This window comes from Octopus sinensis, linkage group LG1, assembly GCF_006345805.1.
Source record: "Octopus sinensis linkage group LG1, ASM634580v1, whole genome shotgun sequence".
Taxonomy (NCBI): domain Eukaryota; kingdom Metazoa; phylum Mollusca; class Cephalopoda; order Octopoda; family Octopodidae; genus Octopus; species Octopus sinensis.
The window spans coordinates 108,610,270-108,637,195 of record NC_042997.1 but is presented as its reverse complement, the minus strand read 5'-3'; the positions used below and the strand labels follow the sequence as shown (position 1 = coordinate 108,637,195).

The following is a 26,926-nucleotide window of genomic DNA, read 5'->3' as shown; positions in this document are numbered from 1 at the left end:
CAAAAAATTCTGTGATTCTGGATAGGAAATGAAGAGGTGAGGTTCAACTGCTAAACTTACCTGTGACTCCTGTTAACATGAGCAACAGGTGAGGGGTTAGCATGAACAACTCTCACCTGGATTACTTGGATAGCAGATTGGAAGGGATCAGTCATTGTATGACACAGGAACCATCTTCGTCATTGTTTTAATGTTCACTCTCCCATGTTTCCATAAGATGATCTAAATCTGTCGGGGCAAATCTTGTGTGGCGGAATGCCCTTATTGTTGCCAACCCTCACCTCTTTCCAAATAAGGTAATATTTCCCTACCACCAGACATAGGTTTTTTTCATGGGAGACTGAAAACGAATAGCATTGCTTGTGTGAGTGTGATCCTTGCTTACAACCATCTCTTGTTGTCAAGACAAGGCTATATGCAAACACATACACACACAAGTTCTGAAATTATACAAAAAAAACAAAAGACTGAAGACAAGTGAAAGAACAACACACAAGGTGGATTAGTTTAATGCTCAGGGAAAATGGAAGAACCTTTTGGCGTTTCAAGTTTACACTCTTCTACAGAAAAGTAAATGTGTCTGTATTGATGGGGCTTCTTACAGTTTCCATCTTCCAAATCCACTTGCAAGGCTTTGGTCAGCCCAGGATTACAATAAGACACTTGCCCAAGGTGACACACAGTGGGACTGAGCCTTAGACCATGTGATTTGGAAGCAAGCTTGTTACCACCTAGCCACCCCTGCACCACAGCCTGGTACCTCTTTATAAGTTTGCGTCTGGGCATAAATAATTTTTCTGTCTTGTTTCAGTTGCAAAACACCACAATATGCCTAAGTGGATCACAAGCCACGTCAACAACCAGTTTAGCATCATCGACATTATCCAGTCAGAGCAGGAAGAATAAAGATGAACCCAATATTGAACAGAAGAATAAAAGTCGCAAAGAAGACTTCAAGAAAATGAAGAAACTGAGAAAGAAGTCGGGTAAGTAATTAATTATGGCTTCATTAAATGTGACGAGCTGGCAGTAATCATTACTGGAAATATTATTTGGTGACATTACTTCCAGCTCTTTACATTCTGAGTTCAAATTCCAGAAATCACCTTTACCTTTCACCCTTTCAGGTCCAATAAAAATAAGAACCAGTCAAGCACTGAAATAGACTTCCCCTCCCCTCAAAAGGCTTTGTGCTAAGATCAAGAAATTATAAACTTGTTTTATTTATCTAAAACAGCAGGCCCCAGGCTGACATCATGTTACTTTACTGGTTGTAGGCAGTTTACCAAAACAAACCCATCTGAGTGCAAGAAGTATAAATTAACAGACCATTCTTTCTTTGACAAACAACTTGAAGCATCCATGGTGTTATTTTTTGAAAGAAAGGGATTTAGGATTCCTCTCTTTCTCTAAATCTTGGAGGGTCATCTAGTTATTCCTTAGAAAAGGGTTTCTCATCCTTTTTAACATCTAGGCAACATCTAAAACTTTTTTGTTTTAGTGGGTGCCAACATTATAAAAAGGGTCAGAGAAAAATTTATTTATGTTTCTAGACGGAAGACCATAAAAGAATGGATGAGGGCATCAGTTGAGGACTGCTGCCTTAGACACTTTTAATTCTTAATATTCCACATTTTATACTCCGCTGAGACCAACTTCGCCTTTCAACCTTTTGTAGTCAATTAAATGTTTACCTGCTGAGCACTGGGGTGGGGGGTCATTGTAATCAACTTAAACCCTGCCCCGACAATATTTTTGGTTGAGGTTTTAGTTAAAAGTATGACCCCTTGAATGTTGGTGACTGAAAACCATGTGCTTAGGATACGGCTCCTCACCTCAAGAAAACCTGATTCGTTTCTCTCCCCACACAGTGCTACTTATTCAGAATTCATTTCTCATGTTTGTGGTTAGATGGTGGCTTGTTTAGTAATAATACTGTGTCGTGGCTAACTTAATGATAATTATATTCCCACACATCAATAATGTTGTCTATTCTAACCTTTTAGCATTCAGATTAATCCTGCATTATCTCGTGCATTCGACATTTCAATAATGTGGCCATTGCCAGCCTACCCTGGCACATAAAAAGCACCATCCGTATGTGGCTGATGCCAGCGCCGCCTTGACTGGCTTCCGTGTCGGTGGCACGTTAAAACCACCAACCGATCGTGGCCGTTGCCAGCCATATCTGGCATGTAGAAAGCACCCACTACACTCAAGGAGTGGTTGGCATTAGGAAGGGCATCCAGCTGTAGAAACACTACTAGATCAGACTGGAGCCTGGTGCAGCCTCCTGGCTTCCCAGACCTCAGTCGAACCGTCCAACCCATGCTAGCCTGGAAAACGGACGTTAAACAATGATGATGTGATTGTTTATTTTTACGACATTGCAGGATAGGTATGAGAGGCCAGATGTGGCCAGTTTGAACTGACCCTATTTAGCCCAGATATGGTCAGTTTAAATGCTAAATTTGTGTTGTTTATCCTTTCATCTTCACACATTGATGTTATGTAAAATCTGTTCTGTCATTTTTGTTTTCAGAGAAGTTGGCTTCTAACTTGTCTAACACAATGGATAGTTTATTGACTTTTGAGACAGAGGAAGACAATGGCGCTGCTGAAAGTATGGACTCTGGATCAGACTATGAGTTTGACAAACATTTCTGAAGAAAAGGCTTTGGTAGTGTTTCTGTATAAAGGGAAAATAAACCATGAAATCTTTTATAGTAATTTTTGTTTCATATTTAAGATCTGGTGTGTGTGTGTGTGTGTGACAGTATTGTTTTTGCTTTTTGTTGTTGCTGCTTTGTTTGTTTGTTTGTTGAGCGAAGTGGTCTTCGTCCCACTGTAGTGGGAGAAGTCTGAAACGTGGTCCTTTGCTATTCGTAAGACCCGCAGAAGAAAAAGCAGGTCAAACCCCAACACTGAGAGCATTGACGGATGGATGAATGCGCATCCAGGCTCAGCGGTTGCATAGGAAGTCAGGGACAAGGAACAGGAAGAAAGAGTGAGAGCGAAAGAGTACAACAGGGGTCGCCACCACCCCTTGCCAGAGCCTTGTGGAGCTTTAGGTGTTTTCGCTCAATAAACACACACAACGCCCGGTCTGGGAATCAAAAACCGCAAGTTCACTACCCTAACCACTGGGCCATTGCGCCTCCACTGTTGCTGCTGTTGTCCTAATGGAAATACTGTGCTCCAGTACCGGTCAAAATGGTTGAAAATGGCTTCAACAGGAATTGATTTGAAAGTTCTGAAGAGAATTTAGCCATGAAGACTGTGTCTCAGACACATTTGGTAGAGAAGCAATTAGAAATGGTTCCATTTCAAAACCACTTCTCTGTTGGAACTGCGTTTTCAGTTCAAATTTTGCTGGACTAAAATAGAGGGATTTTTTAGGTGACTGTACCCTTTTCCAGAATCTGTGCTATTTTTAGACTCAGATATCCCCTTAATTAGCAGTGAAAGAAGGAAAACCACTTCCAGCTTTTTCTTAAATCTCTGTTGTTATATATCAATGTTTACATTCAAGAAGGGCAACCAGCTGTAGAAACTGGGGCCAGAGCAGACATTGGAAGAAATTGCAGTCCTTCAACCCATCAGATCCTGTCAAATTGTTCAACCCATACCAGCAGAGAACATGGATTATTAAATGTTGTTGACAAAAGACATAATGATTAGTGAAGGAATGCTAGAAATAATTGTTTATGAAGTAATCATCATCATTGTTTAACGTCTGCTTTCCATGCTAGCATGGGTTGGATGATTTGACTGAGGTCTGGCAAACCAGATGGCTGCACCAGGCTCCAATCTGATCTGGCAGATGCCCTTCCTAAAATTATTTTAAAATATAGTTCCACTTGAGGTACACAGACACTGGCCTATCATCCTCGACATCTTAAATGCTGTGAGTGGCCTGTTGCAAACTGATAACAAATGAGCCCACAAGAAGTTAAAGCACCAGACTAGATGCTTCATGGTAGTTTGTCCCAGAAACTGATGTTCTGCTGAGTTTTTGTCTTTCATCCATTAGGGAGTGATAAAAGACATACCAGTTTTATACTGGGGTTGAATCTACCAACGATACCTCACATCCCTACAAATATCAGAAGGATGTCAATATGTTAACAAACACCACGGAATGGAAATATTAACCGCTGAAAATGAATTGAATATTGTACTGTGTTGTGGAGAGGAGGGGCAAAGGTCAGAAAAAAGAACAGATGGAGGTTCAACTCCTGTTTATTTCACAAGCAATGTCTAACAGAAACTTATTTGGTATCAAACATGGATTAATGCATGGAAATCTATATATATATATCTTTTACTTATTTCAGTCATTAGACTGTAGCCATACTGTGGTACTGACCTGAAGAATTTTAGTTGAATGAACGTGGCCAATGCCAGTACCCCAAGTCTGGCTCCCGTGCCAGTGGCACATAAAAAGCACCAACTGATCATGACCGATGCCAGTACACTCTGACTGGCTCCTGTGCTGGTGGCATGTATAAAGCACCCACTACTCTCGGAGTGGTTAGCATTAGGAAGGGCATCCAGCTGTAGAAGCTGCCAGATCAGATTGGGGCCTGGTGCAGCCACTGGCTCTCCAGACCTCAGTCAAACCATCCAACTCATGCCAGCATGGAAATCGGACATTAAACGATGATGCTGAATCAACCCCAGACTTAGTACTTTCTTAAGCCTGCTATTTATTCCATCAGTATCTTTTTGCCACATACCAACACCAGTTGTCAGGCAGTGGTGGGGAACAAACACATAATTTTACACACTCACACATATATATATATAGAGAGAGAGAGAGAGAGCAATAAGACAATGGAGAGGCTCAAAAAGTGATATTAATCAACTTTTAGACATTATATTATGTCAATTTATTTATTTACTAAAAGGACAATTATAACAATATACATACATGTATAACATATGCTTTACATATATAATATAAAAATATCAGTAATTATTAAAATATATAACATATAGCTATAGAAATTGGGATAATATCTTACAGCTGTTTCAGCCAAGAGGCAAAAATACCTCATTCTACCTTTATCCCTCCAGGGGACTGAAGTAATTAGTAGATGAAATTGAGGTACTTGCGTGTTTCTCTAGGCTTCGTCAGAGATTTTAGAAAGTACATAAGGTTAAGTTATAAATATAAATACACACACATATACATACTTAAATACCTATACCTACACTTAAATGTACATGCATATGTGTATGTATATGCATACAAAAGAATCATTATTATTATTAATATTATTAGATGCATTATATTAATCATATTATATAAAATATAAACAGAGGTATGAGAAAGTTATGAGGAGTAATGTTGAAATTTATAAAATCAATATTTATTTTAGTTATGTAAGGATGAAACTGTATATACATGAGGAACACACACACACATACTCTTACTTGTTTCAGTCATTTGACTGCAGCCATGCTGGAGCACCGCCTTTAATCGAGCAACTCGACCCCGGGACTTATTCTTTTTGTAAGCCAAGTACTTATTCTATCGGTCTCTTTTTGCCGAACCGTTAAGTAATGGGGACATAAACACACCAGCATCGGTTGTCAAGCAATGCTAGGGGGACAAACACAGACACACAAACACACATATATATATATACATATATACGATGGGCTTCTTTCAGTTTCCGTCTACCAAATCCACTCACAAGGCTTTGGTCGGCCCGAGGCTATAGTAGAAGACTCTTGCCCAAGGTGCCACGCAGTGGGACTGAACCCAGAACCATGTGGTTGGTAAACAAGCTACTTACCACACAGCCGCTCCTGCGCCTTATATTTATATATATATATATATTTCTGCTCAAACATACTCATAGGTACATATGTATTAGATGTGTTTAGAAGGGAGGATAAGTGTAGAAGTTTGTATCATTATAATTATAACAATAATACACAAACTTATATATATTTTCATATAAACATGTGATATGTTTATTTCTCTGTTATTTTTTTCTTTATGCAGTAGTTGAAATCCTGCAGGAAGTGGGGAAGGGTTATTTTTGTTCAGTTATGTAATCTGATTTGTCATCTATTGTTCTGTATATACAGTTTCATCCTTAAATAACTAAAATAGCTTTAAGATATTTGGATTTTATAAATTACAATATTACTCCTCATAACTTTCTCATACCTCTGTTTATATTTTATTTAATATGATTAATATAATGCATCTAATAATATTAATAATGATTCTTTTGTATGCATATACATTTAAGTGTAGGTATATATATTTATGTATACTTATGTATATGTGTGTGTATTTATATTTATAACTTAACCTTATGTACTTTCTAAAATCTCTGACGAAGCCTAGAGAAACACGCAAGTACCTCAATTTCATCTACTAATTACTTCAGTCCCCTAGAGGGATAAAGGTAGAATGGGGTATTATTGCCTCTTGGCTGAAACGGCTGTAAGATATTATCCCAATTTCTATTGCTATATGTTATATATTTTAATAATTACTGATATTTTTATATTTTATATATTATATACGTAAAGCATAATATGTTATACATGTATGTATATTGTTATAATTGTCCTTTTTGTAAATAAATAAATTGACATAATATAACGTCTAAAAGTTGAATACCACCTATTGATCCCCTCCATTTTCTTATTTCTCTATAAATTAATGGTAAAATAACTCTTTACCCTCACCCATTTAATACACTTGGTAATATAATTGCCATGCAATGAAAAAATAATTGGGTATTCTACCAGCAGTATATTGGATAGATATTATCCCTTAGTTGGTTGGATTCACAACCTCTAATGCTCTTGGAATTATATATATATATATATATGATGGGCTTCTTTCTGTTTCTTTCTTCCAAACCAACTCTCAAAACTTTGGTTGGTCTGAGGCAATAGAATATACTTGCTCAAGGTGCTATGCAGTGGGACTGAACCCGGAACAGTGTTATTGGGAATCAAACTTCTTGCCACACCTGCACCTAAAAGCTATTTATATAATCCTGTGGTTTGCCAGTCCTCAGTCAAACCATCCAACCCATACCAGCATGGAAAGCAGATGTTAAACGTTGATGATGTATGCATGCATAAATATGTATGTGTGTGTGTATGTGTATATATATATATATATCCACAGAAAACCCGTCATGTGAACATTGCATTTGCACTTGATAGTCTCCTGCTGTGAGGGTTGTTGTCACTCATCAACTAATTGTTCATTCACTCCCTCATTTGGAGATGTAAAAGAAGAGATCCCTCACTTGAAAAATAGGTAAAGGTTAGCAACAAGAAAGATACTCGGCTGTAAATCAATGCCTCAGTAACGTATCTGTCCAATGCAACAAACATATATGAATAACAGAACAAAAAGATATTAGGTTAGATTATGACATTGATACAACATAGAGAAAAATGAATGCCTAAAGAAGTGAAAATTGCAGGAGGTCAGTAAAATTTCTGACTTAGGGAAGTTCTTAATAGTTGTAATGTAAACAGATTCCAGGAAGAGGCAGACAATAAGTCCATAGTACTGATATGACAAAGTTGGGTAGGTAGATGGAAGTTATCACAAGTAAAAACCTTGCAGTTGAAAAAAAAGGTATGCAGATTGTTTCAAAAATAAATGCAGAATTGGTGCAGTTCTCTTTAGCTGCAAGCATCTAACATTTTTGTGTTGGCCTATATCGTCTTCAGAGGGAATATGGATGAAGAGAATTGCAACTATTCCAGAAACAGCTGTAAGGATCTGCACAACTTCTTTCAGTTACAAGGTTTTTGCTTGTGATAACTTTCATGTCCTTACCAAACTATGTCATATCAATACTGTGGACTTATCTTCTGTCTTTTCCTGCAATCTAACTGTTAACATCACGATTATTAAAAACTTTCTGTAATGAAACTTTTACTGACTTCCTGCAATTTTCTCTTCTCTATGCAGTTGTTTTTTTTTTCTCTCTTTGTTGTATATTATAATCTGCCTCGATACCTGTTGTTTGCCTATCTATCATTTTGGTCTATCTATACATTGATAAAACTGTGATTGCTCACATGCATGCTTGTCTGTAATTTAATACAGCAAAACCGGTGCATAACGGGAAAATACTCTGAAAGTAAGGTACCCCTGAAATATGATCACAAACAGAATAAAACAAGTTTCACATAAATCAGATCATGGATTCCTGAGATATGCAGTTTTTTTAGGTTTGTTTCCACAAATTTAAGCAGTGAAACCTGGAGTTATTACTGAATAGAGTATATGAAAACTTTTCCACTTTACTTACCTGCTTCACATGTATGACATCTCTGGATAATCTATCTATCTATATACTACTAAAACTCTGTGAGTGCTTGCTTCCATGCGTGCTTGTCTGTAATTTAATACAGCCAGACCAGTGCATAATGGAAAAATACTCTGAAAGAAAGGTATGCCTGAAATATGAATACAAACAGAATAAAACAAGTTTTACGGAAATTAGACCATGGATTCCTGAGATGTTTTTTTTTTTTTTTTTAGGGTATCTTCATAAATAGCCAAAACAGCACATAATGAAAGTAACATAACCCTGAAATGGAAATATATAATACTGTGAAAATTGTTTCCATTAATTTTATGTTGTATAACAGTTCCTTTTGCTTTTTTGTAGAAGTGTGCACATAAGCCATAAATAAATGCTGTTACTGGAGTTCAAGTTCATCCCAGAAGTTCTATTTCTATTGGATGCTGTAAATAATCAATAAAACCTTAAACATGAACTTGTAAACAGACCTATGATAACACAAACAAATTGAAACATTTAACTGAATCATCATAAAATTAACTTTCATTTCAATGCAATGTTGAAATCAGCCTCAGTGTTTTATAACCTGAACCGTCAATGACCCAAGAGGTCACAGGTAGTCCAGTGATTGTATATATGAATCAATACATTACCTGTAGCTATTGCACTCCTGCATTTCAAGTCAGTTTAGTCATGAATTCAATCTGAGCACCAATTGTATTCACCTAATACGTATTTCTTTACTACCCACAAGGGGCTAAATACAGAGGGGACAAACAAGGACAGACAAACGGATTAAGTCGATTATATCGACCTCAGTGCGTAACTGGTACTTATTTAATCGATCCCAAAAGGATGAAAGGTAAAGTCGACCTCGGCGGAATTTGAACTCAGAACGTAACGGCATACGAAATACGGCTACACATTTCGCCCGGCATGCTAATATTTCTGCCAGATCACCGCCTTTGTATTCAACTAATATGTTCACCATTTGACATCATATTATCCGATATACAGGGTTGGCCAAAAGTCACCCGATAGTAGATCAAAACTCCATAAATACCATCTGTAATTCTGTATTCATTCTAGTGGAAAAAGTGTGTTGCTCAAGAAGGACTTCAGCTTGAACAATTTTCATGATATTTCACATTTAGATGCTTTTATTAAATTCATTCAGTTGTTAAACATAAATAAAATCCCAGAATTAAATGGTTTTGATTTACTGTCAGGTGGCTTTTGGTCAACCCTATATCATATACACACAAACATATATGTAACCTGTATAGTACCTTTATAAACAGGGCTAAAAGAACGATGAACAACTTGGATCAATTTTCGAATCTTACTGGAATCTCATCAGAGGTGTCAGCATCAATTTTATCAATCCCATAGAAACAAGCAGTCATTTTGGTTCCATACTCAACAATTACTGAGAACTGGTGCAAATAATTTGCATATTGTAAGGGTTAACACTTGATTTTAATTAATTTAATAATAATAATAATGAAATTATTGTATACAGTGCTCAGGTGCACCAGAACTTGTCAAAAGTGCGTATAAAGCATATGCAGTAATGTACAAATGTCTGGAAAGCGAAAAGTGTATGAGTCAGATACATGTTTGCTTGTGTATGGAGGGGAGAAAATCAGGTGTAGTGTTGGCGAATTTCAGGAAGCATGGAAGTTTTGAAGGATGCAGTGCTCCGCCAACAACTGATGCCAGCAGTTTGTTCCATGCTTCAGCAACTCTTAGCGTTAAAAAGATGTTTCTGAAAGTCATGGGAGCTGTGCTGTTTTCTGACTTTGTAAACATGTCCACAGGTGTTAGACAGGTGGAGTTTGAAAAGGTGCTCAGAGTTATTGTTTGTAAGATAGTTAATAATATATTAACACTGTTTTAATTAATATATCAACGGCGGTTACAGACTCGTGCCTGACCACAAAGATGGACTTCATTCATAAGTAACTGATGGATAGAGACAAGTGGGAAGAACTCTGGGGAGATGGGATTCACTCTGCTTAGAAGGCTCTCCTGGAGTGGTTGGCAGCTTCTGCTATTTTGGTGAACAAATGAAAAGTAGATAGACGGATGGTTCTGAAAGCCTGGAAGCCAAAGCAAAAGTAGGCTAGAAACCAGTGAAGGAGCTGACAACAAAGAACTTCTCCTTCACAATGAAGAACATGGCATAAATGTGATTGATCTATACATTGATTATGTGACGATTTATTTTCATGAAATTAGGGTGTGACATTGTCATCATTTGCGGTCAGTTTACCTTCATTTTTTAAAAATCCTTAAATGCATTTTTCAATATATCCTTATTTAAGATGGGTGGATGTGATTTGAGAGCGATTTTGCTACTATTTCTAGCAAACCGATGGTCTCCCTATTCCTCGGTTCAAGGGACACAACTCTGTTATGTTCCCATATTGAAGGTCCATAGGATGGGTTCAAATATGATTCCCTTCAAGTAGTTATATCACTCTTCTTGCACAAATCATCGCGTGACCTTGACCTGCTAGAAATAACAGTCGCATTTCCCTCAAATAGCACCCGGCATTCTTAAAAATAAGACAAACTGAATTAATCTCACGCTGCTTTAACATAAAGTGGAGAAGAGATCACAGTTGGAACTGAATTAGGGTTTAACAACGAAGATCTGGATATAAAAAAGTACCTTCCAGACTCAGACTCTCCGCAGTCAAGGAATCCCAGTCAAGAAAACAATTAAACAAATATTCAATAATTTATTTAAAAGTTAATATAACTTTGAGAATTACTATTGCTGGTTGTAACATATTAAAATATGTAGAACAGAAATATATTTATTATGGCAGCAGGTTTCAAGAAACTACGACCAAAATAACCGAATATATAACACAAAAAAACTTCATATTATACAAAAACAAAATTTAACTCAAGTTGTTTGTTATTTCCAAAACACAACTGCCAATAAAAAAATCAGGGCCACCGTTCCTCCTAGAAGTCCTTTTGCTCTTCTATGTCTTTCCTCTTCATGATATCTTTTTAAAACTGCTTCTAAATTTTCGTGGCTATTTTTCCTAGAGTCCTTCATAGATCCATAATAAACCCAAAAGTCATCGTCATACTTAACAGCACGTCTCTTAATCTGAGATTTGTTTTGAAGATGTTTATTGTAATGCTCTTGCATGCTCATACTTCCACTGGTATGTCTCCTGAGCTGTTCAGAACTTATTTCTTTGCTGCCCATCAGTTCTCTCTCATACATTCGACGTTTTTGAGGGTCTTTAAGAATTTCATAAGCTGCAGAAATTTCTGTAAACTTTGTAACTGCTTCTTGTGATTTATTTATATCAGGATGATATCGTTTCGATAACCGGTAAAAAGATTTCTTAATTTCTGAACTGTGAGCCCTGGGAGTAACTTCTAAAACATCAAACAAGTTTCGACTTTTTACTTCAAACTTACGTCCAACACGTCTAGAAGATAGGAAACGGACAGAAAAGCATTTCCGATTATATAACAATCTGTTAAGTGTTGTAGGCCTTTTGTTTTGAGAAATGTAAATATTTCTTGCGATGGCCCAATGCGCGCCGTAAGGGCACCTCTGTTTGTTAATTAAGAGACCAGACACTTGTCGACACATACTTACATAATTGTGGAGCAATCTACTTGTATAAAACCCATTTTGAAGATATCTTCTTCGGTCAAAATATCGAGCCTTAGATGGACAAATACTTCGAAAATTCGATCTGCTGGTAAATCCATGAGAAATTAAACAGATCCTGAAAGGAATCTGGGAGTTATTGAGAGCCATAGGCGCTGACCTCGACCGGGTGTTGGCTCCGAAACCCAGCTTTATACATACCGTTTATTTATAAATATAACAAGAAAAATATTTCAAAATATCGCATATAAAAATACATGGTTTATTATTGTTTCAATGTTGAAAAGAGTTAATAAACTTTTATCAAAGAAAATATATCTAGAAACTGCTAGCTTTGCTTGATGTCTTTAAACTTGTCGCAATATGGCAGCAAGTGGCCGACCTGAGAGACAAGCTCCGCCAGAAATTGTGAGTAATTCCTTAATAAATATATATAGGGGCTCTTTAATTTATTAATGAACATATATTGGGTACTTGTACCCATATATTGTGGTTCTTTGTGGCATTCAAATATTTTAGTTGTAGGGATAACAACGATGCAATGTCTTCTGAACATATTTTGACCCACAATTAGTTTTTATGAAGGAAACACGTGTTTTTTCTTGTCTCATGTTTATTTTAACGTCGGAGCGAGAGATTAATACATAAAGTGCAACGGACCACCATCGTGGCCTGACGGACACGATAAATGCATTTAATTTATGGGCATTTGTTGAAATGTCCGCCAAGAAATAGCTCAACTAATGACTTTTTCAGACGACGTAAAACTTGCCACCATTCTATACGAAGAAGAGATTTTAACTATTGTTTTTTGTGTGTGAATGGTTGTCTCATTTTCATAAAATGGGCTCAGCACTCCATGCTATTTAAGTGCAAATCCCAGCGCTTTATCGTTTAAATGAATATCTGGCGATGTTAATGTGTTTTTTTTTAATCAGACTTCATCTTTCATTCTCTCCAGGAGGGTCGATTTAATTGTACTACTTAAATACAGAGGTCCCTTAACGATACTACTTAGATATAGGTGTCACGTACAAAACATTTTAAATGTACTTTGTGTGGGTACCCTAACCCTTAAAACTAACCCTCCCCTTCACATCGTTACGTAGATGCATTGGGACCTCTGCATTTAAGTAATGCCGATTTAATTATTTCAACCCCTCTCGAACTTTCTCATATCTTTCTTTGCAAAATTTCATTAGAAAAACAAATATTCTTTAAAATTAAGAGTAACCAAATTCCAAATGTTCGCGCACCAAACTATAGTTATTCTGTGGGTGTAACTACAGTTTGACGCTTTCCTGACTCCTCATAATCAGGGGTTCTCAACCATTTTTTATCTGTGGATCCTTTTGACTGCTATTTTATTCTGGTGGACCCCCATTGCCATTTGCTGTTAAAAAACTAGTTTTATTGAAACTTCTTACGAAATTCCTATTCTGTGTTTCACACATTAACTTTTGGAGGTTGAACTATGTAAAATGTTAGAGAAATACATACATATAAAGCAAAATATTTTAGGGACCCTTAAAATACTATTGTTGAGCCCCAATTTTCTAGTTTGTTGCATGGATCCCAGTTGAAAACCACTGCTCATAATTTCCATTCGTTTCAGAGGGGGTTGACTACAATGTTGATGATAAAAAATTTAGGAAAAACATTTTCTGGTGGGACGATGGAGAAGTGTCGTAACCTGAACATTTTCTAAGTTTTTATTTTCAAATATATATATTTGAAACCTCAAAATTACATAACACTTGAAAATGTATTTCTGCAAAACTGTTATTTGATAAAAAATATTTTTTTTAAAAAGCATTTTAAAGAGAGTTTTGTGAAAACAAAGTTGAGAATAATCCGAAATTCCTCCAGGAATTTTTTTCTTTTTTCTTTTTTTTTCTTGCAATGTGATTAATATAAGTTTATATCCTTGGAAATGTATCTGCAAAATTTCCTAAAAAGATATTTATTTCTTCAGGATGAAAGTTGGGAGGAAACAAATTTAATTGGACATGGAGAACGAACGTTAAACGATGATGATGATGATTTTCACTAATCGATACAATCCACCCACACTCCCTGCATCTCATTGCACCTTTTAAGCTATATCATCATCATTTAACATCTGCTTTCCATGCTGGCATGAGTTGGACAGTTTCACAGGATCTGGTAATTTGGGCGGGGGGCTGCACCAGACTTTGTTTTGGTATCGCCTCTGTGACTGGATGCCATTCCTAATGTGAGTGTATTGGATGCTGTTTATGTGGCACCAGCATCCACACGCTCACAAGACAAGTGAGTGGAACCAAGAGATTCGAGTATGAAAGGTGGACAGAGGTAGGACAGAGTAGGAGAGGAAGATGAGAGAGAGTTAAAGAGACAACTGGAGTGACAGAGAGGGGGACTGCACACAGGAAATAGGGGTGGGGGCGTATGGTAATATAAGTGGTACAGAGGGGATAGAGGAGGATGCTTAGAGACAGCAGGTGATGGTGAGAGGAATTGGAGTGACTGGGAGGGAAATAAATAACCCTGCCATTACCAAATTGCCATTGTCTGTGTACCAATTGGATTGTCTTAACTGATTTAGCATTAGGAAGGGCAGCAATCACAATCAGAATCTCAATCAAATTGAAAGCAAAATGGAAATTGTAGTTGTGGCCGATGGCAGTGCCACCTGACTGGCTCACCATGCCGCCTCATTGGCTCCTTGTGCCAGTAGCAAATAATGCACCATCTGCACGTGGTTGATGCCATCCACCCCCACCCCAACTGCCTCCTGTGCTGGTGGCACATAAAAAGCCGCCACTACACTCTCGGAGTGGTTGGCATTAGGAAGGGCATCCAGCTGTAGACACCTTGGCAGATCAGACTGGAACCTGGTACAGCCTACTGGCTTGTCAGTCCTTGGTCAAACCATCCAACCCATGCCAGCAGGGAAAGTGGATGTTAAACGATGATGATGATGATGTCTTGTTGAGCCTACCCACCAACTGTGCACATAAATGGCAGTGCCCCAACATGGCTGCAGCTCACGAGCTGAAAGCGGTTCAATTCAGTTCATACTACACAACTCTTCTTCTCCAAAATGGACTTCAAGTTTGTATTTCACTCCTGACCAAAACTCATAACAAAACCTCTCGTTTGTTTCACACCTATCTGTAGTCGTACAGGTGACCAACACTTGGGGAAATTATTCTCCTCAACCATCTTCATAGTTCCTGCAAGTCTGGAAACACTAAATATATCTCTTCATTGGACCCTGCTTGCGAAGACCTGTTGAGGCAAGTGAAATCAGAATCAAAATCAAATTCGATGACTGGCATCTGAGCGTGATCGTCGCCAGAGCAGCTAACTGGCGTTCGTGCTGCCGGCATGTAAAAAGCACCATTCGAGCGTGATCGTTACCAGCATCGCCTTACTGGCACTTGTGCCGGTGTGCAGGTGACACGTAAAAAGAAAAAACACGATTTTCTGTGACCGTTGCCAGTACCGCCTGACTGGCCCTCGTGCCGGTGGTTGGTGTTAGGAAGGGCATCCAGCTGTAGAAACTCTGCCAAGTCCAGATAGGAGCCTGGTGCAGCCATCTGGTTCGCCAGTCCTCAGTCAAATCGTGCAACACGTTAAACGACGACAATGATGATGATGATGATTCTTCCGATTCAATGATCAGATCAGATTTTATCCACAATTCTATATCAACAAATCCCAAAACATTATAAAAAATTTTTAGTTGTCATCTATCTTCAGTTTTTGCTAAAAGAAACACATTTCTAATGTTTGTTTTTCATTTTATTTCTCTTGACTTTTTCAGTTTTATAATGAAACAGAAGCTCAGAAATATACATCAAAGTAAGAAACACAAGTATTTATTAATATATATATATGTTATATACACATTTAAGGTGCATTGCTCATTCGTTAGAGTGGCGGGCTCACAATCATGAGGTAGTGAGTTCGATTCCCGGACCGGTCTGTGTGTTGTGTTCTTGAGCAAGAGACTTTATCTCCACATTGCTCAGCTGTAGAAATGAGTTGCAATGTCACTGGTGCCAAGCTGTATCGGCCCCTTTGCCTTTCCCTTGGATAACATCAGTGGTGTGGAGTGGGGAGGCTGGTATGCATGGGCGGTTGCTGGTCTTCCATATACGACCTTGCCCAGATTTGTTCCTGGGAGGGGAACTTTCTAGGTGAAATCCCATTGTCGTTCATGGCCGAAGTGGGTATGTACTCTTTACACATTTAAATATACCCATGTATCTATAGTCATTTATATTGTATACACGTTAAATTCTACAACTTTATATTTATTTGTTATATACACAGTTACTCATCTTTATAGTTTTAGGTACATAAATATGCATTTATTGTCATTTAAGTTATATACACATAAACACATATTTGAGGTTATGGTAATTGTTGAAGTATTAAAGATAATTAAAGGTGTGAATGAAGTATACAGTTAATGACAGGTGTGTTGGTAGGATGTCGAAGCAGACAATTGGAGCTTGGTACAGCTTTCTGTCTTGCCAGCTCCTGTCAAACTGTCCTACCCATGCTAGCATGAAAAATGCACATTTAAATACACGCTGTTGTAATACTCTTATATACATATACACACATTTATAGCTGTGTCAACTGTTATTCCTACTCTCTCCAGTCTCCGAAGGGTGATAACGCTAATACCAATTGCGGTTATCTCCCTTGTTTACTCTGTCGTACAAGAAGTACAGGGAGGATTACCTAAAAATGGAAAGTTCATTTTGTTGTAATTTTGTTTCGATGTAATCAATAATTTCCATTTTAAAACATTCGTGTTTATTTAATTGTATCAACACCAGGAAATTTTCATGAAGTAACATTGTAATTCTTGTTCTTATGTAACATTTTCTGGTGTTAGCTTCAGTAACAAGACATTGGTTCTCAGTATTATCCATCAGATAATACTAGTGGGTCTATACGCATATATATATATGTGTGTGTATATAAATATATATATATGCATATATATATGTGTATATGTATATATATATTCGCCAGCCTCGTCTGGCACCTGTGTCGGTGGCACATAAAATCACCCACTACACTCTCGGAGTGGTTGGCGTTAGGAAGGGCATCCAGCTGTAGAAACACTGCCAGATCTGACTGGCCTGGTGCAGCCTTCGGGCTCCCCAGACCCCAGTTGAACCGTCCAACCCATGCTAGCATGGAAAACGGACGCTAAATGATGATGATGATGATGATGATATATGTATGTATATATATATATATATATATACACATATATATACGCCTATCATCATCGTTGTCATCGTTTAACGTCCGTTTTTTAAGCTAGCATGGGTTGGACGGTTCGACCGGGGTCTGGAAAGCCAGAAGGCTGCACTAGGCTCCAGTCTAATCTGGTAGTGCTTCTACAGCTGGATGCCCTGCATATATATGCATATATATATATATATGCATATATATATGCCTATATATATATGTATGTATGTATATATATATATATGACCGTTAATCCCTTCACATGTCTTTTCTTTCTCCGTTTTCTTTCCATTCTCCTTTTTTTCCCTCTCTCAATCCTCTCTGCCGAAGAGCATAGGCTCAAAAAGTCAAAGACTTTTCCATTCTTCCCGAGTATCAAACTTGTAACTTTGCCTGTCTTCGTCTTTTGTTTTCTGTAAATTTGAACTCTATATATATATATATATATATATATATATATATATGTCTCTGTGTGTGTGTGTGTGTCCTTGACAAATCTCTCCCTCACATCTTCCTAACACTTTCCCCCACCCTCCACCTGATTCTCGTTGTATCCCCCACCGTCTCCCTGACATTGTGCACCTCTCACACTCGGCATCACTAGGGTGCTCCCACCTATCACTTCTCTGTCCTAATACTATTTCTTCTTTCCTTTCCTTTTCCAAATTGATGTTCACCATTGACCGTACAAGTTCTTGTGTTTTTTTCCAGTTCTCGTATGATTGATATTCAATCGAAACTTTCCGAAAGAGCCATTGAATTATTAAACCTACCAGAAGATCAGAGTTGTTATATTTTAGATGTTGGGTGAGTCCATTTGAAATGTTTTTCATATTATTTCCCATTGTTTTTCTAATGAATTGACACTACTGTCAACATGAGCAACAAGCTGTGTTCAAATACAGAACCACAATCGGAAGGTCTATAGTTTCAATGATTTAAAACTTGTTTTAATCATAGTCTTGCCTTTTCATCTTCTAAAACGTCTGCCTTTGCATTTACTTAACTGGTTTCATGAAGAAATAGGTTGAAGAAAAGTGTTAGTTGGCTTGTGTTCTGTTTGAAATCTAGATTTAGATGAAACTATATAGACACCTGACCATCTCTAATAAAAGGATAGTCTTAGGTAGACTACGTCTAAATATAGGCAGAATGGTAATCACTGGGATACTTTTAATCAGAGCCAGCCTAGGGCTAAACAACAACCAACATATTTTTGGATCTCTGATTCCAGGATGCTAGATTTTTTTGTTTTTGTTTTTTTCAATTATGCCAGGCCAAGGTGAGCATTGACCTCTATTTATACAACACCAATTATTTTGTGTGATACTATGGTCTAAACTTAAAAATTTTTTCCGTCACTTCTCAACAACTGTTCCCCATTGCCTTCCTTATCGCTACTTTACACAAAGATTATCACTTTCTGATACTTCTATAGTGGACTACCAGTTTTGTTATATAGCGACTATTTTCTGGTTGGTTTGTTTACTATTATGTAACGCTATTTTATTATTTTTCATATTTGGAAATAGATAAATATATTGAGCTTTTTAAGTAGGGATATATAATGATAAAACCGTCACTTATAACTTACTTATAAGTGTTATCATTATACGTAAATCCTGACTCCAGCTATATAAATGCCATAGCGAGAAATATATTTTCTGGAACGCTAATGGTGCATGTATGTTAAATATGAATAATTTCATGTTCTTTTAACCGCTGTAAAAAAAATACAGTTTCATAATTACAGAAATACATTTCATTAATAAGTTGAAGAATGTGAAGAAAGAGAAAATAATTTCTACATTATTTTATTATATACATTTAGCATTTTTAATATTTATATATAATTTGAAGTAAAGTAATTTTGTCATAGAGAATTACAACTTAATATTTTAGCTAACTAATTCCTCATTCTAGCTATTATAAATCTCAACAATTCAAACAAGTCTTGTTGGATTTTTCATAGACATGGCATAAAAATATAACCAGAGTGTCGTGGAGTTTAGTTAAATCTTACAAATACTGAAGTTTTCCCCGAAATCCAGGGTTTTTATAACTGCTCAACTTTAAATAATCGAAATCCCATAAAAATATTCTTTAACTAATTTTTAGAATTCCTATATGAGCAGTTATATCAACCAATGGGAAAACGACAATCATATTTCTTTGGCAATACGACATTACGTCATATTGCCAGCTACCACAAATTGGTGCTACTATTTGAAAATGGCTACACGCTACACTTCCAGCCCCTAGGGACCTTCTTATGATTCTCCTTGTCTCTAAGAAACAATATTTTTCAAATAGTGTTCTATTCACTTCTTCACCCATCCTCCCAGTCTGCTGGTCACTGATCAATGAGAAGATTGTCTCAAACCTTCCTACAAGACTATATTCTTACAGTCTCAATCCACAAGTCCTGGTATCTATCAATCTTATCTGCTTCCATTTCACTCCCTTTGGTATCAAAGGGACGGGCATGCCACATTGCTGGTTCTCTTCTCTTTTATCTAATACCACCATGTCAGGTCTAGCATTTTCAGTTGTGTTGTCAGTCTCTATCTCCATGTCCCACAGCATCTTCACTTTGTCATTCTCAGCACCTTTTCTCCATTGTGCAAGTTATCATTGAAGGACAGTTGCAACCCTCGCAAGCCACCATTTTTTCTTTTTTTATAACTTGTTAATTACATGTGCCATTGTTTCATCCCATCTCTTGCAGTGTCTGCACTTTCCATTGATGTCCCCATAATCTTCCTCAGGTCCCTTGTGCTGCTATGCTCAGTCCTTCAGTTCTCTTCAACCAATCCCATGTTTTACTCACCTGGTCACTTTCCATGCCCCTGTACAATTGTCCATATAAGGGTCTTTCTTTAAACCTGTCTAGCTGGTCATGGCCTAATTCTTCTGTCCCCCTTCCTGCACTGAATATAGATTCTTCCACTACTATTAAAGGTTTGTAGCTATGTGGCACTTTGTTATGCAAATACAATATACTCTGAAGTATACCGAATGCTTCAGCTGTGCTTCTTACATTATTTTGAAGGTTATTTCTGCAGCTGTTCTATAGATATTTTAGCCAGCTCTGATTTTTGTTACAATGTTTCGTATTGAGACAAACAATGAGATCAAAGACAAAATTGGGTAATGAGTGTATATACCATACTTTGGCAGGTGTTGCTCCTTCATCAGCACTTGTCTAACCCACTTCTGTCCCCAAACATATTGCTTTTGTAGCCGTTGCATACAGTATTGTTAAGTTATTGGATTTACATATTAGACGCATTCCTGGGGCTGGTATGTAAACATCAAGCGTTTGTAGGTACGTGGCACTTCGTTCTGCAAACACAATATTCTATGAAGTATGCTAAATGTTTTTATAAGTCACCAATCTCATTGCTTGTTTACATCTGACATTTTGATATGAAATGTTGTAGTAAAAATCGGTTCTGGCTCTAAGTTTGTCTCAATATAATCTCATGGATTGTTTCTCTCTCTATTTCCCCAACCTTCCACATTTTGAAGCCCCTTTCTCCTTTGACTCCATTTCCCATAAAGCCTCTCAACTTCACAGTGACAGAACCGTTGGCACAACACACGAAATGCCTGATCAGCATTTTCTCTGGCTTTAACATTCTCAGTTCAAATTCTATCAAGATTGACTTTGTCTTTCTTCCTTTTGGAATCTATAAAAAGAGTACCAGTCATACGCTGGTGTCGATATAATTAACTTACCCCCTCCCCCGAAATTTCTGGCCTTGTGCTAAAATTTAATATCAGTTATTATTATTATTATTGAGTGAGAGAGCAGTGCATGCCATCAAAGTAACATTTGGGTAAAATATACGAAGCCCAGTATACACATCATGACTACCCGTCTGATAAGGGTACACCAGGCACATGCATCACAACCATAATGTGCGCGACATGGTGATCTCATATCACAATAAACAGTGCACGACCTTGCAGGTGGAACCCAATTAGAATTTTCCACAGGTCAAATAGCCCATCCCACTCAAAAAGTCCCTGAATAATGGTTGTTTAAGGATGTTGAACGAAACACCCATGTTTCCAGAGGTGAATTATTCAAACCCCAAAGAATCCCTCTCGACACAAGGCTATGATGCTCCCCCACTACTTCTGCTCGTGATGAGAGATGCACATATCGTCAGCCACTAGGGGACATGCTCAACTGGTTATGGTCAAACAACTGATGAGCAAATCTGTGGTATTGAGCAGAATATTTGCTGTAGCCCATCTTTTATACTAAGATAAGACAATGTGCATGATAACACTTCCAATCAGTTAAGATCGGAAGCCATGAGAGCCATTGCTTGGTACTGCATCAGGGCATTATGATGATAACGATGATGGTCGTCGTTCTCATCATCATCATCATCCTTCTTCTCAGTATACATCTAATTAGTAAATGTAATGAATTCTAAATGTGTTGGTATTCTGGTGTGTTTGAGGCTCAGTGACTTTGAGGTTTGGCTGGTGCCCTGCTGGTTGTGCAATCATAAGATGGAGCCATTCATGCTTTATATAAAATATCTTTGGAAATATTATCAAATCTAGTTTTGATTATTGAACTACTGTTCTATTATTGTTATTTTCAGGTGTGGTTCCGGTCTGAGTGGTGAGTGTTTAACAGAGGATGGTCATATTTGGGTTGGCATTGATATAAGTGCTGCTATGCTGGGTAAGTTGTTTCCCTTCTTTTGCTTCTACATTCTTCCTCTCTCGTGTTTAATCACACCCACACATCATCATCAATCATCAGTTTTATGTCTGCCATGTGTTGAAGCAGTTTTTTTTGTTTCCAGTTGGGTGCCGTTCCTTTCACCGACGTTGGCTTGAGTTTCAAAAACGTTCTTTCTCTTGCCGCTGGATCACCGGCGATACGAAACAAAATAGGCCTAGTAAAGGGAAGTAATCAGTTAGGTGTTGTAAGTATTGATTGCTTCCCTTGTGATCGGAGAACGCGTTTGTGTTGAGTTCAGGCTTGATAATCAATTATTAATTAATACATGATGATGTAATTAATATTTCAGCTGAGTTTTTGTACTCAAGTATGTATTGGCATCACAAGGCGTTGAAACCGAATTAAATAAATAATTGGCATTCACAGGTATAATTATAGTGAAGGGAAAAACGTTTTAGGAATCTAAAGTTTAAGAAAATTATTTCATAAAAAGGCTCATATTTAAGACAATGGAGACAAGTAAATAGATAATGGGGAAAATAATTGTTTGTTATAATAAGGGGGAAGTGAAGGGGCCAGGGATCATGGTGGGCAGGGAAGAAAGAGAGAAAATGGTGAAAGAAAACTACCATGAATTATATGTGTGAGTGTATATATATTATATATATATATATATATGTATTTTTATTGCCCACAGTGGGCTAAACATAGAGGGGGCAAACAAGGACAGACAAAGGTATTTAGTTGATTACATCGACCCCAGTGCATAACTGGTACTTATCTAATCGACCCAAAAGAATGAAAGGTAAAGTCGACCTCGGCGGAATTTATGGCAAACAAAATACTACAATGCACTTCGCCCAGTGTGCTAATGTTTCTATCAGCTCGCCGCCCTATTGTTTGTTATAATATATATATGTGTGTACCGCTGTGCTTGAGGAGACCTATTGAGTCAAGTACATGAACATCGAAATAGATATCAATGGAAATAGTAGTTGTGATACATGTGTTGGTGGCACATAAAAAGCACCATCCAAACGTGGCCGATGCCAGCGCCGCCTTGACTGGCTTCCATGCCGGTGGCACATAAAAAGCACCCACTACACTCACAGAGTGGTTGGCGTTAGGAAGGGCATCCAGCTGTAGAAACACTGCCAGATCAGACTGGAGCCGGGTGCAGCCTCCTGGCTTCCCAGACCCCGGTCGAACCGTCCAACCCGTGCTAGCACGGAAAATGGACGTTAAATGATGATGATGATGATGTCTGGCTCTCCATCAGTTCTGATGACAAGTGTTCCAGTTTATCTGATCGGCTCAGTAGCCTACCTGTGAAATTACCATGCAGGTGGCTGAGTACTTGAAGGACATGCTTACCCTTATCACTCTTACAGAGTTCCCACATGTTATGGGATGGTCCCTTTGAAATACAGTTACTCCTCGTTTTTACCAGCTGAGTGGACTGGAGAAACATGAAACAAAGTGTTTTTCAAAGGACCTGATGTGCCACCAGGGATGCCCTTCCAACTGTGAGCCGCAAACCCTCACCACTAAGCCACATGCCTTCACATATATATCAAGGCAAATGCTGCAGTAATACAGCATTCTAACAATACATCCACATTAAGTTGGATATAAAGATTGCTATTCAGTATTAGTACTGCTTCTGTCCCTAATATCTATATCTTAAAGATCCTGATGCCTGCTGCTGCTGAAGTGCATGTACACTGAAATCATGGGATTTAACAGTTCAGCCACCCATGCTAAACAACTGTTGCTAACGATTTGTTATCTGTGCTTCTTCCATTCTTATGTCTGAGAGGATCTCTCATGGGGAACACCAAAGAAATATGCTGTTCTAACAATACATCGTTTGTTAAGCAGGATACAAAGACTGCTCTCTCTCTTTTACTCTTTTACTTGTTTCAGTCATTTGACTGCGGCCATGCTGGAGCACCACCTTTAATCGAGTAACTCGACCCCAGGACTTATTCTTTGTAAGCCCAGTACTTATTCTGTCTCTTTTTGCCGAACCGCTAAGTTACGGGGACATAAACACACCAGCATCGGTTGTCAAGCAATGCTAGGGGGACAAACACAGACACACAAACACACACACATACATATATACGACGGACTTCTTTAAGTTTCCGTCTACGAAATCCACTCACAAGGCTTTGGTCGGCCCGAGGCTATAATAGAAGACACTTGCCCAAGGTGCCACGCAGTGGGACTGAACCCGGAACCATGTGGTTGGTAAACAAGCTACTTACCACACAGCCACTCCTGCGCCTCAGTAATACTGCTGTTCAGTATTAACATTACTTTCATTTGCTATTATCTATTACAGACATCTTTATAAAATTTGTGTGTGTGTGATGGCTGTCAAGAGGTAGGGGCCAATTCCCTCTCATCACAGCTCTTCATAACTAATGAAGATGAGCAATTGATATCTGTTATTAAACTATTAACGACCTAATTGTTTTATGTTATTATTTCTGACAGTAAGTTAAATCATCACCACCATCATCATCATCGTTTAATATTCATTTTCCATGCTGGCATGGGTTGGATAGTTTGACAGAACTGCACCAGGCTCCAATTGTTTGTTATGACATGGCTTCTATGACTGGATGCCTTTCCTAATGCCTACCACTGGGTGCTTATTATGTGGCACCAACACAAATTTTGCTTTGAAATAATTTCCACATTATCATTAAATGGACTGTTTAATTACAGATGTGGCACTGGAGCGTGACTCAGATGGAGACTTTCTGCTTGGTGACATGGGATATGGAATGCCCTTCAGAGCTGGCACATTTGATGGAGTTATCAGGTATGGCAAGTAGCATTATTCTCTTTCAGATTTATATTTTTGCTTCACCGTTTTCAATAAAAATCTCACTGGCCAACACGTCCATCTTTGTCCTTTTTTTTTTTATGGCTTTGAGAGAGGAGGAAAGGTAACACCGGTGACATTTATAGGGTCTCCAAGGTTGCTGGAGGTAAAGATAGAAACTAAAGACCTGTTCCAAATTATTGTAAGGCACCTCAAGGTCAGTCGATAGAGTTAAGCCAGGCAGAGGATTATCCAGCCAAGAATGGTTAAAATCCATTTAACAGGCTTCTGGTTGAATTGAGCTGAGTCTTTGATAGAAAACTCTGTCTCAAGGTGCAGTACAGTCAGACAGAATCTGGAACCATAGAATTGCAAAGCAAACTTCTTAGCCCCACAACCATTTCCTACATAGCTTTGTTAGGCATTGATTAAATTAACCCCAGTGATGCATAATTATTTAATTATCTTTGCTGTGCATACCTTATTTTCTTCAATGAGCCAGTTGAGTGGCATACTGGTACCATAGGGATGGACTTTCCCTGAGCCAATTCAAAGAATGTGCTTTGATTTCTGTTAAAGCTGTTTCCTTTCACTTTAACATCATTGGGAGAGGCACGAGTGCCATTCCTCTCATTTCCATTCTTCTTGAAATTGTAGACTTCACCCCTAATTGAGAAAGAAAAGAAGCAGACCACTGTAATTCTTAATAAAACGACTCTGAAGTTAGAGCACACTCTGGTCCTCTTGTAAAACAGTTGTGTCCTTACAGCCAATTGTAGTCTCCTACCAAAATTCTACAGGGTTCCAGTAAGCTACCAGTGTGATTACAGCAAGCTACAGCCCCTTCAGAGATTTCCTGATTCATCAGAAAATCTCAACAAACTCTTCCTATTCAGTTTACAATTATATATTTCCAAATATATTTTTGCTATGTTGCAAAAGAGAATTATTGTTAGTGGTATAAACAAACATTTTGGTTTTTCATAGTTATCTTCTCTGCAAAGCTTTTTAAGAATAAATGTCATTATCATAAATTAAGGGTAGAGTGGGGTGGGTTGTTTCTATTTTTCTGTCTTTTCAAAAAAAAATCTTTAAAATTTCATCATCATCATCATGATTTATTTCTTCTAATAATTAATATTCTCCCAAATTATGATATTCAAACTATAAATGACGATGATGATGATGATATCCATGTATCATTCTTCTGCATATTTACAGTATTTCTGCAATCCAGTGGCTGTGTAATGCTGACAAGAAAACCCATCACCCAGTGAAACGGTTATTTAAATTCTTCAGCTCCTTGTATGCCTGTATGGTGAGTTAACTGCAATATAATTTTGCATCACCCTTTAATGCTTTGATCTTTCATTCTTGAGTCAATACAAGATGAAGAACAATTGAACATCAGCTGTGTGCATGTGCATGTGAATGTGTGATCATATGTATGCGCATGTCAATAGCATTCACCTCAATCTCTGTCTCTCTCTTTATCACATACACACTTTTACCATCCCCTTTCTACAGTGTAACATTTTTTACACAACAGGAATCTATCCATAACACTTTAATGTAACATGATATTTAACCTAATAATCTAGTAAATAGGTAAAGTAAAGAAAGTGTTAATCTTTCTGTGCAGAGATTGATGGTTTGAATTGATTGAATGTGTTTCAATTATTTTACTTCATGAAGGCCTCATGGAAGCAATGACATCAAGCCAAGTGAAGTTGTAGTTGTGGCTGATGCTAGTGTTGCGTAACTGGCCCGTTCAAAGTACTCTCCAATTGTTGGCTGAAATGCTGTCAAACCGAGTGAAATCATAGTCATAGCCAGTTCCAGTGGCACGTAAAAAGCACCGTTGGAGCATTGGGCCTCATGGAAGGAATGACAGGTGACCAACACCTTTGGCAATATACTGTGCTTGTGTTTCTAGACACAACACTTTGTTCTGCTCACCACTATGCTGGTTTGGTCATGTGATGCATACGGATGAGGATAGCTGCATAAAGAAGTGCCGATCACTTAAAATAGAAGGAACTTGTGGAAAGGAGAAACCCATGGTCACCTAAGAGCTGAATAGGCACATCCCCTCCTCTTCCCCAGGACCACCTCCATTCCTCATCTTCCTTCAGCCATGCTGCCACCTCTCTGCTATACTC

At 37.8% G+C, this 26,926-nt stretch overlaps 3 protein-coding genes across 5 annotated transcripts in view; 2 read left to right on the top strand and 1 right to left on the bottom strand.

The window, feature by feature from the left end:
* LOC115212978 (guanine nucleotide-binding protein-like 3 homolog) overlaps positions 1–2,728 on the top strand; it is a 30,297-nt gene extending 27,569 nt beyond the window's left edge. Inside the window, exons 16-17 of the mRNA XM_029781846.2 lie at positions 812–986; positions 2,543–2,728. Of these exons, the coding sequence (XP_029637706.1) occupies positions 812–986; positions 2,543–2,667 (300 nt within the window). The 3' untranslated portion in view covers positions 2,668–2,728. The remainder of the gene's footprint in view (positions 1–811; positions 987–2,542) is intronic.
* Positions 2,729–10,498: 7,770 nt separating this feature from the next.
* On the bottom strand, positions 10,499–12,143 carry LOC115217151. Its single transcript, XM_029786770.2, has one exon. It carries the CDS (start codon positions 12,103–12,105, stop codon positions 11,236–11,238), a length of 870 nt encoding a protein of 289 aa, XP_029642630.1. The 5' UTR covers positions 12,106–12,143; the 3' UTR covers positions 10,499–11,235.
* A 100-nt stretch (positions 12,144–12,243) lies between these two features.
* The window catches only part of LOC115217158 (probable 18S rRNA (guanine-N(7))-methyltransferase), a 38,658-nt gene continuing 23,975 nt past the window's right edge, over positions 12,244–26,926 (top strand). For all 3 annotated transcript variants that reach the window (XM_036503667.1, XM_036503661.1, XM_029786783.2), the window contains exons 1-6: positions 12,244–12,363; positions 15,767–15,804; positions 17,929–18,024; positions 21,843–21,925; positions 24,665–24,761; positions 25,986–26,082. In XM_036503667.1, the coding sequence (XP_036359560.1) occupies positions 12,319–12,363; positions 15,767–15,804; positions 17,929–18,024; positions 21,843–21,925; positions 24,665–24,761; positions 25,986–26,082 (456 nt within the window). In that variant the 5' untranslated portion in view covers positions 12,244–12,318. The remainder of the gene's footprint in view (positions 12,364–15,766; positions 15,805–17,928; positions 18,025–21,842; positions 21,926–24,664; positions 24,762–25,985; positions 26,083–26,926) is intronic.

What these genes read in the sequence shown, in the direction of transcription:
- LOC115217151 (XM_029786770.2), bottom strand. Translation starts at nt 12,105, where the DNA reads ATGGCTCTCAATAACTCCCAGATTCCTTTCAGGATCTGTTTAATTTCT.